This window comes from Eptatretus burgeri, chromosome 1, assembly GCF_056783735.1.
Source record: "Eptatretus burgeri isolate ZD-2024b chromosome 1, Ebu_testis_v1, whole genome shotgun sequence".
Classification (NCBI taxonomy): domain Eukaryota; kingdom Metazoa; phylum Chordata; class Myxini; order Myxiniformes; family Myxinidae; genus Eptatretus; species Eptatretus burgeri.
Genome location: NC_140961.1, coordinates 121,059,112 through 121,078,182, shown reverse-complemented (window position 1 = coordinate 121,078,182; position 19,071 = coordinate 121,059,112). Strand labels below are relative to the sequence as shown.

At 42.6% G+C, this 19,071-nt stretch overlaps 1 protein-coding gene across 9 annotated transcripts in view; it reads left to right on the top strand.

Moving 5' to 3' along the window:
• The window catches only part of LOC147035299 (adenylyl cyclase-associated protein 1-like), a 129,536-nt gene that overhangs the window by 29,025 nt on the left and 81,440 nt on the right, over positions 1–19,071 (top strand). For 4 of the 9 annotated variants that reach the window (XM_085896657.1, XM_085896642.1, XM_085896645.1 and 1 more), the window contains exons 2-3: positions 952–1,093; positions 6,504–6,607. In XM_085896657.1, the coding sequence (XP_085752783.1) occupies positions 961–1,093; positions 6,504–6,607 (237 nt within the window). In that variant the 5' untranslated portion in view covers positions 952–960. Of the gene's footprint in view, positions 1–951; positions 1,094–6,503; positions 6,608–16,484; positions 16,551–16,713; positions 16,801–19,071 lie in introns of those variants that run through there. The other 5 variants (XM_085896636.1, XM_085896632.1, XM_085896634.1 and 2 more) reach the window with 3 other exon arrangements.

Genomic DNA, 19,071 nt, shown 5'->3' with positions numbered 1-19,071 from the left:
ATTGGGTTTATGTAAATGATAAAGTAGAAACGATACATGAAGCACATTGGCACGGCCTCATACACAGCAAAGCAACTGATTATTTTTTCTTATTCGCTCTTTCTCTTTCACTCTACTTTCCCATCAGTACTCAAAGCAAGACCTTTTGCCGAAAACCCACTCCTCTACAAATCACGTGTAATTTGTCGGATTGTTTGACATCCAGAAGTATCCATAAATTCGCAAACTCTCGCGATCTTTTTACCATCCTCAACATTGAGAATAAACACCTCGACTCAACAAACATTACACAGTCATATGTATATGGTAAACTAGAATGCCACTCGGTAAAGCGCATACGTCCACCACACTGGACAGTTTGCGTTTTGTATCTCTCTGATGGGCCGGATCTGGATCCGGACCTCCAAAATCCAGTTGGTTCGTTCTTGTAACTTACCCAACTCTTCCACAAAGTTTCATCCAAATCAGTCCAAAACATTTTGAGATATTGTGCTACATATCGTTTTTTTCCCAGATCTCTCAATGGTGATGAATCACTTAAAAAATTCCAGTATCCAGATTGAGATCTTCACCAAAATCTAATCATTTCGTCCTTGTCACACACCCAACCTCTCCACCAAATTTTGTCCGAATCCGTCCACAACTTTTTTGAGATATCCTGTTCACAGACAAAGAAACAGACAAAGAAACAACGGACAAGGCTGAAAACATAACCTCCGTCCAACTTCAGTGACGGAGGTAACAATTACTTCCATATCAAATCAAATGTATACAAAAATTAGTTCCATGTCACAGCACTGAACCAACACACTGCCTAACACTCACTTGTAAAACGTTTGTAACATGGATAAAAAGGACATGAAACATAGTTCGCAGAATGACTTTATAGAGGAAGAGAGCATCATTATTTCACACACAAATTGAGGCACAGGAACCCGTCTTGACTTGCAGGTACACGTCATGGCGGAGCTCCAGCATCTGGTGGAACGACTGGAGATGGTGGCTCGGCGGTTGGAGGCTGCCATCCACCCGAGCGCCCTGCCTTCACCCCTGCCCGAGGCCTGCAGGGATGTTCTCAATGGGTTATCTGAAGGTTAGCTGGAGAACTCTTTGGTGGGACTTCACTCACTATCCGTTTATGGCTATAAAGGTTTACACTGATAATTAATTGTACGGGATGGGATCAATTTTATTCACACCGCCTCAACTTGCCCTCCCAACCATAAATGTGATACATATTTCAGTGGACAAAGGACAATATGTGGACAAAGGACACGCACTAAAATGTCAAAATATTTGAATAAAGATAATATTCAATACTCACAGGAAATCTACATATTGATGGGACACCTCACTGGAATTAGCTGTCGTGGCCAATTTGGTAAAAACCTAAATTATCTGGATAGAGGCACTTTATTAATTAACTAATTAATTAATTTAGTTATTTATTTATTTTAAACACCCAAGCTGATTTACTGATGAAGAATTGTGGTTGGAAATCTATTCAAGCCTGAGCTATTGTTGATCTTTTGGTTTTTGTTTTTTTTATCCCCCGCCAACCAACGAGGTTGGCAGGGGATATAGAAATGGGTTCCGTCCGTCTGTCCGTCCGTCACATTTCGTTTCCGGAGCTTAACTACAAATCCCCTCAATATATATTTACGGAATTTGGTACACATATCAAGCAAGTGGTGAACTGGTGCCTTTTGATATTTTCTAATTGATAGGTCACATGGTTTGGCAGCCATGTTGGATTCAAGAAAAATATTAAATAATGTTTTCTCTGGAATCACATAACCTAACGAAGCGAAAATTTGCAACTATCATCTTCCATCATGTCTGCATAGATAGTAAAAATTATGACATCACAAGTCACATGGTTTGGCGGCCATCTTGGATAGAAAAACACACCTTATCCGATTAACATGAAACTTCACACATGCATTCCACTGGAGGATTGGAGGCAGAATGTAGATTTATGATGTCATAGGTCACATGGTTCATCAGCCATCTTGGATTGAAAATTAATAAATTTTAAAAATCTTCTTCTCCAGAATGGCTGGACAGATTGAGGCAAAATTTCACTAATACACTTTCCCCAAGACATCCTTTCAGAAGTTTGTTAATTTCTAATTGATAGGTCACATGATTTGGCGGCCATATTGAATTTACCCTAAAACCTTCAATCATCTTCTTCTCCAGAACGGCTGGTAAGATCAAGGGGAAACTTTACATACATATTGCACACGATTATGGAATATAAGTTTGTTAATCCTCATTTACTATGGCAGGGGATATCGAAGACTTTGTCTTCAACGGTTGCTAGTTTTAATGTGAATTGATCTCAGATGATTTTTCTGAATCTGTTAACGATTCTTTTTTCAAGAAAAAACTTGCATTGCATGGAGAAGAGCTCACGAGGTGATATTAGTGATAGTAAAACCCTTATTAGTATGCCAAAATGAATGTCGGTTGAATGTGCTGTGCTTTTGAATAGGTGTACCCCCGCTCCACATAGGTTGCTTTTTATGTTTTCCTTTGACTTAAAAAAATATAACCGCCATCTCGAAGCTCATATGGATCAGGAGCAACAGTCACTCAACCACCCCCCCCACCCCCACCAGACTCTGATTTTTTTTTTCAATGCCATGAACAAACTTTGGTACATCACCACGAAGGTTGTGGTCAGGTTTCATCAAAATTGTGTGTAGTTTTGGAGAAGAGAGCAAATACCTATTTTGAAGGGGTTCAAAAAAACCACTCGTCGACCCCCTCAATGAGTGCAGATTTTGATGTGGTCAATGCACCTTCATTCGGCCTCAGATGTGAAACTTGTGTCCAAGTTTTATCAAAGTCATGTGTTTGGTTCAAGTGATAAGGACTGAAGTGTTTACGGACTGACTGACTCTCTCACCGATGGACAATAAGCCTGGTGTAGGCTTAGCAGTTCGGGTGGCTAGCTGAGGGTCCTAGGATCCTGAGTTTGAGCCCCGTTTTCTGCTGAATTAACACCAGGTGGGGTTGAGTCAGCCTGTCAGCCTTACAAGGTCGGTGAAATGAGTACCAGTGTACTGGTAGAGGGGCACAGCATCAGAAGCACAGCCGCACTTCCAATAAATGATAGCTCCTCGTCAGTCAAGCTGCCATACGCAAGAACAGAACCTACGGACACTGATCGATTGCATAAGCTCACCTGACTGAAGTCCAGGTGAACTAAAAATGTGAACAGTTTATTGGGGGAGGGGCTTTGGGGGTTGGTGAGGGGTGGGGGTGATGTGAAAGAGCATTTCTTTAAACTACTTTAAAAACTTTTTTTTCTTAATAATAATCATGTTCTTGCTGGAGTTGAATTGGTATAAATGTCCTCATTTGACCAACTGCGAATTATCCGAGGTCGCCGATCCTCGCTCAAGAACCATCACCTTCCTGCATCCCATGCTGATCATCGCTGTCTTGTATCCATCGCCAGCGATCACAATCATGCGTCCATCACCAGCCCTCATTATCTTGCATTGCATCCTTCTCTGGCCTTCACCATCTTGTGTTAATTGCTGATCCTCGGCATCTTGTGGCCATCGCCAGTCCTTGACATCTTGCATCCATCGCTGGGCCTCACCATCATGCTTCCATCTGCGGCCCTTACAATCTCGTGTTGTTCGGTGCTGGCCCTCGCCACCTTGCATTTATCGCAGATCCTTGCCACCTTGCATTCATCGCCGACCCTTGACTCCTGGCATCCAGCTCCAGCCTTCGCCATGTTGCGGTCATCGCCAGTCCTCACCACCTTGCGTCCATCGCCAGCCCTTGCCACCCAGCGTCCATTGTCTGCCATCGCCGGTCCTTACCACCTTGCATCCACCACTGTCGCTCACTGTCTTGCACCCCTCGTACCTTATAATTCTTGCCAGTCCTTTTAACCGAACCTCACCACCCTTGCTGTCATGTGCTTCTCTCCAACACAACTTTTATTGTAAAATAACTGCTTCCAACCAAAAATTGTACTCTGTCTTTTCCCATTCATCTGTTGTCGTGATCATCTCCTCTTTAACCACACTCAGAAATTGGTTCACATCCAGACAAAGCAGAAATAATTGCGGTGCATGAATTCAACTTCAACTCTTTCCTCTTCTACACCTGTTTGCTGCGAACAACAGCTGCAAGATCCATCAATAAAACATCCACACAAGGGCTTCTTAGCTTCGTGCAACCAAATCCATAACCCGGCAGCTGCACAGGGCAACTCAATAGCACACCTGTTATTTGCAGGGGACATTTAGTCGAATTGTTTTGTGATCTTATCCCGAACTTTTTGGATGGTATTGCACAGCTGGAGGTACAACACATTCTACTGCAGAAAAAATAGGCAAAACATTTTGTCTCTTTAATTAAACTTGCTTGTCGATGCATGTTGTTTGGCATCCAATGTGAAGGCTTGCATTCGGTTTTTGTTTTCCACCATTGCTCGTGGATTTTTAATTTCCTCTCTTTGTGCGAATTATGCTCAAAATGAAGCTTGTACAAAAATCTCGTGCAGGGAAAAGACATTAAGAGACATCCCCATTCTTAATTGTGAATTGCAAAGGCATCAGCAGACGGAGGATAAATAAATGTCGGGAGAACGTTTTACTTTTGGGAGAGAAAGCGAAGATACCAGTTTCATCTTGGGAGGAAGTACTATGTCAGAGAGCGTCGGTGCTACCGAAGCATTTTCTTGACAGGGTTGCATTGGGTGGTTTGCCATTGCCTTCCCAGCAGTAGTTAGGGTAGGAATTTGTTCATGGTGCAGCCGATAGCTCGCCCAGCGAGTCTTGGTGAAGCACACCGTGGAATCTTTAACATCCACCGACTAATGCCAGCAAACGGGGGACACCCAGTTCAACGTCCATCCGAGAGACGGCGCACACACATTGATGAATCGCCTTGTGTGTGAAACACCTGGAAGGCAGCTTTGAGCTGCTGGGTCAGCATTCCCTCTCGGCCATCCTGCCAGCCCTGGAGAAAGTATGTAAAACAATCAAGAACGAAGAACGTGACATCTTGCGGCCATGGTGGAGGGTAGATGGGAATGTATTGAGGAGATAGTGGGGCAGTGGCATAACACATGGACAAGAGAGAGAGAGAGGAGAGAGAGAGAGAGAGAGAGAGAGAGAGAGAGAGAGAGAGAGAGAGAGAGAGAGAGAGAGAGAGAGAGAGAGAGAGAGAGAGAGAGAGAGAGAGAGAGAGAGAGAGAGAGAGAGAGAGAGAGAGAGAGAGAGAGAGAGAGAGAGAGAGAGAGAGAGAGAGAGAGAGAGAGACAGAGAGACACAGAGAGAGAGAGAGAGAGAGAGAGAGAGAGAGAGAGAGAGAGAGAGAGAGAGAGAGAGACAGAGAGAGAGACAGAGAGAGAGAGAGAGAGAGAGAGAGAGAGACAGACAGACAGACAGACAGACAGACAGAGAATGAGAGTAAGAACATAATTTGCATAGCCTGCAAATATATGTGGAGAGGTAGGAGAGGGTTCGTGAAGATAAAAAAAACAAATGGTTGTGAGCATCGGGTTCGAAGAGGACGAAGTGTTGTATTGTCAATTTAAAAACCCAGAAAGAAGAGTGGGAATGAATAGATTGAGGAAGGAAGTTCCACAACTGAGAGAAGGGAGAGGAGATGAGCTGTGAGCCTCAATTTTGGGGATACCGCAAGAGGGTATTGGAAGGAAGAACACACGTGACCCGGAGGGACTGGGGAGGGACAGAGGAATGACATACAAGGAAATTCCTGGAACTTGGATACAGGAGAAGGCCGTTTGATCCATCTGCCTGTGCTTTATACACTTATCTAAACTATTCATTAATTCACTTAACTTCACGGGGTTGGTGGAGTCGGGAGAAGAACAATAGGTCACATAGACATCACCAGGGTGATTTATTGTTAATATCTTTTGGGGAGGATAAGGATCTTCAGGCTTGTATGCACATCATAATCACTACACATGTATACAGTCAGTCACCCATCCATAGCTCAGCTACCTACCATTCTTGCCAATGTCCATGTTCCTCTCTATCCCCAATGCTCAAGGTACCTATCTAATTGCAGTTTAAATTTATGTCCTCTGTTTTTGGGGTTTTTTTTCTGCCATCACATTGCCAAAGAGACCTTTCCATGCATTCACCACTCTCTGAGTGAAAGACCCCTGCCTGACTACCATCCTAACTTTCCTCTTCTTCACTCTCAGGCTGTGACCCCTGGTCTTGTCACTGCCTATTTTTTTTTTTTTTTTTATAATTGAGGAGGTTGAAAACTAGAATGTGGAAAATGATTATCCTATGCAACTTCATTGAGCATTTAATTTTTTTGATGTGCCAATTCTGAGATTGAAATGCATCTTAGAGTCGTAGTGTGCAAAGCAGTGATCGCCGTCGAAGCAAGATTATTACCTCCTGGCTCTGCTGATTATCAGCTCTCTCAATTGTGCTTTTCTTTTAAATTTCCATCCATAAAATTTAATACATCTTGTTCGACCACAGGTCCAGTCGCTTCTTCTGTGGAAGCTTTCGACAAGCTGCTCGCTGGACCCGTGGTTGAGTACATCATGCGGAGTCGAGAAATTGGTGCTGATGTCCAAGTACACGTAAGCATTGTGCTGAGCACCAAGTCATTTATCCATAAGCTCGTTGAGAGTGAGTAGTTAAGAGATATTTTTTGCTCTGAAAATGTGGGAAGCATGAAGTTTGGTGCTTTTGCTTCTTCTTTTGTACGCAGCACAAGGCTGTGGGGTCGCATCATTGGCTGAGGGTGCGGATGTGCCGCTGATTCAACGTCGTCTGCTGGTTAGCGCAGGAATTTGTAACTTGGTCATGGTGTCGGCGATAGCTCGCCTGTTCTTCGTGAAGGACATCGTAGGATCTTTAACATCCAACAACTAATGCCGGCAGATGGGACGCTCAGTTTAACGTCCATCCGAGGGATGGCACACACATCGATGAATCACCGGGATGACAGCTTGTAGCCGGGTAGGGATTCGAACCCAGGCCAGATGGATCAGAGGGCGGACTGCACGTAACTCTTGGCCATCCAACTTGGTTTTTGATTGATCAAGTTCTGATTGAAATATACTAGTTAAAAACTTGCCAGTTGAAAATTGTCAGAAAAATGAAGCGTCGATGAAGGAGGCAAGTGTACAACGGTTGAGCCAAGCATAAATAGGACGAGGCATGAAGGATGCACATATAATTATCACAAATAATTCAAAATGCCAATTCGGGGCCACCTACATATTACATATGATTGGTCGGGGGTGGAGGGAGTGAAGTAAAGGGTTGGCACAAAAATTCCATCATTTTTTTCAAAAAATCTTAAATCACCACCTGCTGTATGTGCATCAGCGATGAGGATGGAAATATGAAATGCCCGCACAAACGACAAATGCATTTGAAAGTTAAAAACTTGAAATTGTGGAGTATTTTTGAATCGGAAATCAATTGTTTTTAAATGGTTTTGTTTTTTTAAACGACGCTTCTGTTCCTCAACTGATGCATTAGAGCCAAATGGATCAAGCATGGTTCTACTTATCCTTGATCTCTGCCAATTTCAGGATTTTCTTGGTGTTCCTCTTTACTCGAGATTTGCTTTGTGTTCCACGAGCTTGAGATTTGATCTGTGTTTCTCTGGCCAAACATTTCCTTTGTGCCCCCTGGGCCAGATATGTCCTTTTCTGTTCCTTGGACTCGAGATTTGCTTGGTGTTTCTCAGGCTCGGACTTCCCTTTGTGTTCCTTGGCTTCGAGATTTGTTTTCTATCTCTCAATTCCGAGATTTACTTCTTGTTCCCGGCCTCTATATTTCCTTTGTTTGACCTATATTTGCTCTGAATTCATTGGGATCCATGTTTCCTCCGTGTTCCTCGGCCTCGAGATGTACCGTGTAACCCTCAGGTTCGAGATTCGTTCTTTGTTCCTCGGGTTCGAAATTTGCATTGTGTTCCTCGGGTTCAAGCCTTCCTTTGTGGTCCTTCGGCTCGAAATTTGCATTGTGTTACTCAGGTTCAAGTTTTGCTCTATGTTTCTTGAGCTCGTCGCTCCTCCGGCAGAACATTTTCTTCGTTGCTCGGGTCGAGATTTGCATTGTCGTCGTTGAGCTCCAGATTTGCATTGTATTCCTTGGGCATGAGATTGGCTTTCAAATTGCAACAGCCATTTAACATTGTCTTTGTTTTGTGTTATACTTCTGGCATAAGAGAACTCGTGTATGTTGCCATAATAAGCTTATGTGTTTGGACAAACATTGAGGCATCCCCACGTGCACAGTGATGCTGATGAAGGATGGGTGAAGCGTGAAGGTGATGCACAACGACTTGGTTCTTGGTTCATTTACACTCCAAGAGTGCATTATTTTTGTTGTTTGTTTTCTTATTGCATGCATTTGATATGAGCTCTGCAACATTGGAGAATGAAGTTCATCATTCGACTGCGATGTCATGTGGAACTATCATGACGCACGTTTTTCATTGAAATCTTTTTCATTTTCTGTATAATGTGTTGTCGACGAATACTGTAAATTATGGAGAAATGATGGTTGCGATGCAATTTGAAGTTCTTCGTGTGTATATTTATTTATTAATTTATTTTTGTAGGGCTGGCAGGATATCCTAGATTCCGAGAGGTATGTGCACTCCATCTCTGAGCTGTCGGGTGTGGGTTAGAATCTCGACTCGAGTGTCAACCGTCACCCTGGTGTTCAGTGGGAAGAGTGTTGCTGAGTAAATTATGATCTCGTGCATCCAATGGACGACGCACACACATCGGTGCGTCGTCCCTCGGATGGACGTTAAGCCGGCGTCCCATTTGCCAGCAAATATCCCACGGTATCTTTCGTGCGGAGTATTGCCCGCACTCTGAACAAATTCCAAATTCCTGCCTGGAATGCAGGTACCAAGTTGCCTGGACTTTCTGTATGTTCCTCGGCACTTGCACTGTTTGCTACCGCCCTCATTCCCTCCCAACTTTACATTACATGTCATGGAGTGCAATTACCTTCATGGCACTTCATGAAAAGCCAAGCAAGCCTGACTGTTGTCTTTTCGATACACTAATTGCTGAGAACATGAGCACATCTCTCCAGGTTTTTTTTTCTTTTCTTTCTTTCGTTCCCATGATTGTGTCAGCAATGCCTCTTGAGCGTGTGATGATGCTGTTCTCCATCGCCTGGTCACGACAGCCACTTGCAACGGCTCTCAGCTCAACGAACTGAGACCAGCACTGCAACTGACCTGTGCCTCTGATAAGGGACCATTCAAAAACAATTCTGGGGGGGGGGTGTAAAATTAATAAATTTATTTTTTGAGCGGGGGGGGGGGAAATGCATTGCATAATTCTCCAATCTCCATTCGGGGGAGTTTGATCATTTCATTCGAGAGTTACAAATACCCCGTCATGCGTGCTCGCCGACGGGCTGGTAACATGTGGATTGCAGTCATGATGTAACATTTTTGGAATTCAGCACCAAGTTCGTACAAAACGACCATCGCTAAATCCATTGCATTTCAAACATGGCGTTCGCGGTGTGTTTCATCGAATTTACTGGCTTCTTGTTGGAGCGTTTGTTTCTTCTCGTGCCATCAAATAGAATAAATACCTCGTAAAATTGAAAGGAATCTCTTTGCGTCGGCATTCTCACTTATTTTTTATTTATTTTTTAATTTTTTTTATTTCTCCTGCTGTGCCCATTTAAAAAAAGATGGCTGGAAAGGTTTTTATTTATTTATTTATTTATTTACTTATTGTTCTTATTGTTGTCGTTGGAAACTCAAAGCTCTGCCATGCAAATGGCTCCCATTTAATTGCATTCTCAACTGGTAATGTGCCAGGCAGACACCCTCGTGAGATGCATCTCGTTGGGGTAACGGATTTGCATGACAATGTACATGTAAGAGCGAAGCTTTACCCAGAGGGAGCTATTATTCAGCTTTAAGCTGAGGGGTGGTTGGGCAGCATCGTGGGGGTGTTGAGGGTGGTGGCTTGGGCTTTTTGAAGATGGACGGTATCGGGGGAGGGTGCGAGAGAGAGTAAAAGAGCTGTTGCATTTTCATGAATGTCCACTTGTCCTTTTCAACGTTTTTGATTTTCAATATGTTAACGCTCATTACACGAATCTGCAGGCAACCGACCCCATTGTTTTGACACCTTTTCAAGGGCACACAGACCGTAGATTGTCTGTGCTGTTTCTCATCAGTGTGGCTACAATGATTGAAGACAATTTTCAACATTGCTCCACAACATGTGCTGCTGTCCTTGGCCCTCTCCTTGCTCTGGCGTAGCGCCAGTGCCCAGTTGTCTTGCCATGTAAGGCCGCATTGAGTGGACAGATATGTTGCTCCGTGTCTCCCACCGCCGCTTTTAGCCTCCCGACTTGAATCTCCATGGGCACCGTGGCGTATCCCAGCCAGCCTCGTACGCTTGAGCCCCCTGTTCTCTCTACGGCAGCAGTTGCTCTCAAATATGGACCCTCGCTTTGTGATGCTTGCCAGCTTGACGTGCTTCTCCCCTGTGCTTGAAAGGCGTTATTATTTCTTCGGACAAGTGCTTGACGATTGACTGGATCCGCAACGAGGAATGTTTCAAAACCCACCCGCGTCCATCGTGATCGAGTGGATTTGAGCAACCGGGCCACGTTGATAAATCCTCCAGTCGGTTTTCATTCAAGTTCAAATGAAAACTTCTCATTAAATTAATGGGTCACTTCAGAAGGGAATTCGTTTTGCAATGCCTGATGCCTCGTGAAGACCTTGTTGACCCATGTGATGTTTGCCCTGCTTGTAGGTCACATCTCAAGCGATGGCTCATGACAATCAGAGCACAGATTCAAATCATACGTATCATGTCTACAGATGTATTTGTCCATTATCTACCAATATGCTTGTAATTTATACTCAAGTATACTAACCTCGACTATCGAATGTCCTTCTCCTGGATGTGATTTATGGACAAGCTTGACGATAAGCCTCCGATAATGATGAGTGTAAACGAAAATATAGTAAATTACAACAGCACTTTCCGTAGAGCGCACAACTCCGCCACGAAATGCCTGATCCATGAGAACATATCGGGCCCAATCAATACATTTTTTGAGATATCGTACTATTTATCGTTTATGGTCCATCTCTCAATGGTGAAGAATCACTTTTAAAATTAAATAATTCTCGTATCCAGATCCGGGTATGGATCTTCACCAAAATCGAAGGAATTCATCAATGCGACACACCCAACGTGTCCACCAAGTTTCGTCCGAATCCGTCCAAAAACTTTTTGAGCTATCATGCTACATGTCGTTGTTGGCCCGATCTCTCAATGGTGAAGAATCACTGAAATCATTTTTTAAATTCAAGTGTCCAGATCTGTATCTTCACCAAAATTCAAACGATTCATCCAAACTGTTGCACACCCAAACTGTCCACCAAGTTTCATCCGAATCGATCCAAACTTGTTGAGATATCCTGTTCACAGTCAGGCAAACAGATAGGGGTGAAAACATAACCTCCGTCCACCCTCATTGGGGGGTGCTTGATACACAACTCTTTATTTTTTTTTATTTTTCAATGAACCATCCCTCACAGAGCTTGTGGGATGTATATTCCATTGTTATTCACGATCCCAGGTGGGTGCCATTGAGTGTGGAGCACATACAACTTTCAATGGTAACTTGATTGTTAGTTTGAGAAAACTCATGCCGAGTCAAAGGTTGTTTTGCCTGCCATGCCCTTGTCACATGCACATCTCGTTTGTAACTGTTGTGTCAGATTTATTTGATGATGTGGGTTTCTTTGGCTTCTCACCTTGGTAGTATTCTTTTTGAGTGTGTGTCAGAGGGTGGAACAGACCCCTTTCAGAGCCCAAAGTATCCACCTACTTTATTATTGATCATGTTTTGAGGACCAAGTTGTGAATATTTTGCCCTTGTGTTGCCCCAAATTATTACCCTCGCCGGGGGGGGGGGGTGGGGGGAGAAAATATTGCATTTGGGTTTGTTTGTCTGTCTGTCTGTGTCTATCTGTTTCTTTGATTGTTTGTCCGCACAGAACGTGAGTTCGGTTTTTCTCTGCAACCACTTGTCAGATTGACACAAAATTTTGACCATAGGAGCAACTCATGTGGATTGGTCTAATTATAATTACTAGTGCTGGCCCGTAGGTGCGTGCCCATACCTGCGTGGCCGTGCGTGCAAAAAAAAAAAGAAAAAAATTGTGACATCAATAGTGATGTCATAGCACCGTGTCCTGTCATTGGTTGATAAATAAACGGCCGTAACTTGGGAACCGCTTGTCCGATTAATATCAAACCTTGAAAAGGCACATCCTCAGGCCCCCAACAATGTTCCTGGCAAGTTTTAATTAGATCGGACCAGGGGTTGTTGAGAAACGGCGGTCACAGACACACACACAGACACACACACACACAGACACACACACAGACAGACACACAGAGATTGCTGGAATTATAGATAGATGACGTCATAGGTCGTGTGATGTGGCAGCCATGTTGGGAAAAAGAGAAAAACTTTGGACTTCTGTATCTCTGAAACCACACCGAGAAAAAAATTGAAACTCGGCACGTGTCAAGTACTCCGCTTGTGAAATAAGTATGAATTTCATATGATGTCATAGGTGCATTCATTATGACGTCATAATTGCATACGCAGAAGGCTATATCCGATCAGTATGAAAATTTGATGGTCATCTTCGGATAAATTGGTTGACAGGAAAAAAAAAAATTCCCACTGATGACGTCATCAGTCACATGGTTTGGCAGCCATGTTTTTTTTTGTTTTTTTTAATTTTTCTCTGAAAAGGCTGAACCGATCGAGGCAAATCTTTACAGCTATGACCGCCTATCCAGCCGGAATAAATCGTTGCAACCTATGACATCACAGGTCACATGGTTTGGAAGCCATATTGTATTTACCCTCAAACTTAAAAAAAAAAATCTTCTTCTCCAGAATGGCTGGACAGATTGAAGTGAACTTCACACACATGTTCCTCACACTTTGGGGATACCAGGGTGTTTAAGAATAATGGATAGGTTACATGGCCTTAGTAGCCATATTGGAATGAACAAAAATCTTCAAGGTAAATAAATTTTTTTAACGTCTTCATCGATTGACGTGAAACTTCACAATTGTGATTTAGTCGGGATGGGGAAGACATGTTTTAAATTTCAGCCTGATCAGACACATGGTCTGGCAGCCACAATGATGTTATTTCTTTGATCTGTGTTCTTTTTTATTTTTTACCTCCAATTGAACATAAGAGAGCTTCTGGGATGGCTCATCATCCATCTGTCAGTCCGTCAGTCTGTCCGTCCATCCGTAAACACTTGCAACTTCTCTGAAACTACACACACACAATTTTGATGAAACCATCACAACTTTCATCACCCGTGATGTACCAAAGTTTGTTCACGGCATAAAAAAATCAGGGTCTGAGGGGGCCTATGGAGGGGGTATGCAGAGGTATTGCCCCCCCCCCAAAAGAGCTATTTACTTTCTTCTTAGAAACTACACACACAAGTCTGATGAAACTTCACTAGAACCTTCATCACCCGTGATGTACCAAAGTTTGTTCACAACATTTAAAAAAATGGGGTCTTAGGAGGTCAATGGGGTCCCCCCCCACCCCAAATTTATGTATTTGCTTTCTTCTCTGTTACATATTTTGTGGGTCATCCACGCCTACCAGTGTTTCCCTGTTTTATTATCCAGGCACTACCAGGTGAGCACCCAGGGGTGTTGACCCTATTTTTTTAAGCTTATCTGGAATTGGAATTCCAGATAATGTATTGTCATCGTGCACTGTCCCTCCGACCTTCGGTTTACTATTTCGACTTTTCCAGCCAAACTGCTGGGCCGATCCGGCTGAAATTTGGCGGCAAGGTTCTGCTCCTGACTGCTAACAGGAATTGCAAAGCTTGTTTCAGTCACCTGACTTTAAGTAGGTCAAAATGGCGGACATAGTAAATTCTTTCAAAAATCTTCTTCTCCAGATCCACCAGTCAGAATGCTACCAAATTTGGGTTACAACGTTCGGCCAGGGCAAAGATAAGTGGTCCTGTGGTACGTTTTAATTTTGTTTTTGAGTAAGGCTCACTTGGCTGTGCATGGATGAGTTTGAGAGTAGAGGAGTCGTGGCTGAAATGTGAATCCTATCCAGGTTCCTCCTGATGACTTCATCTTTGCTTTTTGCTTGTTCGGGTTCCTTCTGATTACTCCAATGGAGGACTCTACCTATTTGATCTTCAATTTGATTTTAATTGAATTTATTGTAATCCCATTCTGAATTCAACTGAATGATATGTCATGGGTCAGGGTCTGGTGTCCAATCAAAGCGGGATGTCTTGGTACCCGGTCATCACTGCCAGCAGTTATAAAGTGGCAGTTATAGTTATGTCTCTTATTCATTATGTGACACACCGGTACACAAACATCACACAAAACAAGTCCTGTCGAGGGTCTGCAATCTCTGATTGCTCTTTTTGTTGTTGCTCTTGTGAATGATACAATGGGATACTTTGCATCCGTCAATGATGGTGGAAGGAAAACTGGCGTCATGTCCCTGCAAAATATGTTGTGCTCAAAGATTCTGCACTCCCTGCTCATACCGCCTTACACTGTTTTCATTTTTTTTTTAATTTCTTTGTCAATCCAAGCTTAAACCAAAATATTAGATCTCCTCTACATTTGTTTTCCCATTTATTTTTTTATTCATTGAAAAGTTTATCCATTTTATATTTACAACTCCATTGGAAAAACGAAGATCGTGTGCTTCATGGCAGCAAATAATAAGGCGGGAGTCGTTTTCTCCATGAAACCACGATGAACTATTTTGTTTCCTGCTGAGCACAGATTCCATTTTGAATTACCTGTGTTCTCCTGCCCATGTTGCTGACCACTTCTGTCCATGAAAATGACCATGTTCGTATCGTCAGCATATCCATTGTGTTGGGCCACCAGCAGCACACAAGCTGGCATGTCCATGCTGCTGATGAGGCATGACCTGGTGATTTGAGGTCAACGGATTGACTTGGTAGAAGCAGTGCTTTGGCTGGCAGAGGAAATTGGTAATGTCGAGGTCTATTTTGAGTGGGGAGGCTATGAGAGAGAGAGAAAGAGAAAGAGAAAGAGAGAGAGAGAGAGAGAGAGAGAGAGAGAGAGAGAGAGAGAGAGAGAAAGAGAGAGAGAGAGAGATATAGAGATATATAGAGATATATAGAGATATATAGAGATATATAGAGATATATAGAGATATATAGTGATATATAGAGATATATAGAGATATATAGAGATATATAGAGATATATAGATAAGAGATATAGAGATATAGAGATATAGAGATATAGAGATATAGAGATATAGAGATATAGAGATATAGAGATATAGAGATATAGAGATATAGAGATATAGAGATATAGAGATATAGAGATATAGAGAGAGAGTTAGAGAGAGAGAGAGAGAGAGAGAGAGAGAGAGAGAGAGAGAGAGAGAGAGAGAGAGAGAGAGAGAGAGAGAGAGAGAGAGAGAGAGAGAGAGAGAGAGAGAGAGAGAGAGAGAGAGAGAGAGAGAGAGAGAGAGAGAGAGAGAGAGAGAGAGAGAGAGAGAGAGAGAGAGAGAGAGAGAGAGAGATATATATATATATATATATATATATATATATATATATATATATATATATATATATATATATATATATATATATATATATATATATATATATTAAAAAAAAGTTTCAGAAAATGAGAGGAAGGGTGGAGGACTGCAAAGAGAAAAGATGAAAAGGGTGGGAATACTAATCGTGGCAATATTAGAAATAGGATGTTATGAGGAGACAAGAGTAAGGTGAGAATATTGAAGGGGCATGGAAAGGTTGTTGGGGTGTGAGGAGTATGAGTGGGGGCAGGGGGGGGGCATTGCTCAAGCAAAAATCTCACAATGTTTGAGAAAACATTCATATGTGAAGGTTATAAGTGAGAAAAATGCTGTGAATATGAAAGATTTGAGTTGGGCACATTGTACGAGATGTACAAATGCTGTGAATGAGCCTAATACGATTAAAATTAGGGAATATTTGGGATTACACGGTTGAAGGGTAATATGTTGGGTGTGGGGGGGGGGCAAGGAAGTATAGTGGGACTAAAATGTTACAGGCCTCGAGGTGTATTTGCTCCAGAAAAGATAGATAGTGTGATGAGTTCCAGATGTTAACCCATAATGACGATCGATGGCTCCTCAAAGCATGACTTTCATTCTCTCTACATCGGTTTCATGTGAAATCATTCATTTGTGCTCAGGAACCTGTTTGGAAAACAAAACACTATCTTAGCACCTTGTGTTGAATGATATGGATCGACCACGTGTGGCTCAATATTAGAAATGTTAATTATGGCGTTGGTCAGTCAACGTGCAATGAGCAAAGTTTGGATCAAATCTATTTCTGACTTTGTTTACTGGGTCTTGCACTGACAGCAGGATGGTGCCCTCAGGTTGCACGCATGCCCTTCCATAGCGCACAGTGGCAGGAATTCTATTTTGGTGAGTGAATGCATTTCATTTTTAATTTTTTTTTCCCTCTGGAGTGGAAGGACATTCTATTTGTAGAAATTTACGGTGAGGTCTTTATCTTGCATGTGACACGAGTCGTCTGGCATGCAAAAGGCGGTGGGGGTTTAGGGGTGTTTGTGGATGATGTGATCAGGACCCAAGTTTGCAAATGGATGATGCATGGGATCTGTGTCACTCTGCTGATGGCTGGGCTGAAATCCAGGAAGCCCTCTCTTATTGGGCAAGTTACATCTTTAAGTTTCTCTTTTAAGGTTGATCATTGCATATGAGACATTCTTGGCTCTTTTTCCAACAACCCCATACAAGTCAACTCGTGATTTGACAGATGTAGGTTTTAGGTCACGAGAGACGGTTCTCGATGCGAGACCAGAAAAAGCCTCACCTCTGAAAGTCTCTTTTGGATCCTCCTGTTTGGCTCTCCTTTATCTGTTGATTTGGCCATTGTGTACTAATCTTCGACCTAGATATATAGCACAGAGTGTATTTGGGTATTTGTCTGTCCCCTTTCATAAGGGCGATTTTGAGTGAGGTTTTACAGGTCAATATCTTCACATGATTATGTATTCAGCACGGTCTATTTTTGAGGATCAAAAAAAAAAAAATCTCGAAAAACATTTTCCCTAATTGAGTAATTATGTCTCTTGTATTGGAATTGTAGGCGGTGGCTTGTAAACCGGGCCTCAAGGACAGCTGCACAGAAACATTTTTTTTTTAAAAACAATAAATACAAGGCATAGGGAGGTGAAATTTGCTGCTGTTGAAATGCAATGCGTGCAGAGTAAAACGAGTGCTCATTTACGTAGGATGTGTAATAAATCAAGAAGATAAAAGCACACCTGACGCTTGGCTGAAGCTTCAGACTTTGGCATGCTAATGAGGCTGTACCGTCAAAACGAAACATCCCAGAAGATTAAAAATAAATAATGACCTGTGCGGGGTTAAGGAACCTCCACCACCGCCGGAGTGCAATGTACACAAATGGAACTCTGATATCTCCATGAGTAATGTAACAACAAAAAAAAATGGGTATTTTCAATCAAATAGTCCTCCTCGACCTCCTCATCCCAAAAGTTTGCTTTAGCCCATCCAAGCCGCACAGTGGAACATGGGGTTTGGCAATCACTTCTGTGTGTACTTGGTTGTTATCTCCATATGTGGGTTTCAGAAGATGGAACGGAGTCCTTCCGGGTCTCGAAGTATCCACCCCCATTTCAGCAAGGGATCACGATTCATGGACTAAGCTGTGAGATTTTGTCGTTCTCAAAGTTTTGTTCCGCGGGCTCTTTTCAGGATCATCACTGAGCGCCTGACAGCTCCCTATTATGGTTCGTTTGCAGAAATATTCCAAGGGATTGTTTTTAAGATCTCCATAAGGTTCTTCTTTATCATTCCCATTGCTCCAGCTCCCACTGGTACAATTTCCATTCTCTTCAGCTTCCAAAATCTTTTGACTCCATTTTGAGGTCGTTTTTGGCCATTTTCCTGTGAATTACCTCCAATTTTCCTGTGAATTTTGACTACAATTTTTTTTGGCCATTTTCTTGATTTCTGCATTGTTTAGGACAAATTCGCTGGGAACTGATACCTGGAATAGGAATGCCTTCGTTTTTTTTTTGGACCGAAGTACGATATCTGGTCACAGTGCTTTGTGTTGTATGTTCACGCTCGATGGGATCATCAGGTTGCATGTGAGCGTTGCTTCCTTGTTTTCAATGATTGCTTTAGGTTTATGTTTCCATGTGTTTTCTGGGACTAGGATATTGAGAATTTTTGCAGATGGGCTCGTGGATTACTCTTGTAGGCCTCCATACTTTGTTGTGCTGTTGTGTGTTCAGCTGTTCTGACATGAGTTATTTTTTTATATCCTGAAGTGCTTTTCAAAAATATCTCATGCTTTCTGTTTCTACCTTGCAAAAGCTACACTTGGCTGATGCACTCAGTCCTGCCATTGACTTGAAACTATTGGTTTCGTGTCTTTGTTCTTGGGCCTTTATTATGATCCGTTGTCCATCCCAGTTGAGTTGACCTCTTATTAGCCATTCCAACGAGCATTCGGTGTATATGCTCATTTTGTCCAACTCTTTTTATGCCTCTGCTGACGAAGTCGCCGGCGGCATTATGTTTTCGGGTTGTCCGTCCAAACGTCCGTACGTCCGTACATCCATACTAATTTTCTCTGTTTTCTCTGCCACCGCTTATCTGATTGACAGAAAGTTTTCACCATAGGTGCAACTTCTCATGTAGAATGTATTTATGATAATTATGACATCAGAGGTCATGTGGTGTGGCAGTCATGTTCGGAAAAAGGAAAAACTTTTGGACCTCTGTATCTCCGAAACCGCTCCATGGAAAAAATTGAAACGGCACATGTGAAGAACTCCCCATGGGGAATAAGTGTGATTTTTGATTTTGCTATAGGGGGCTTCATGGGACGTCATAATTGCATACGTCGAATGGTTTATCTGATAAGTATGACAATTTATGAGCGTCA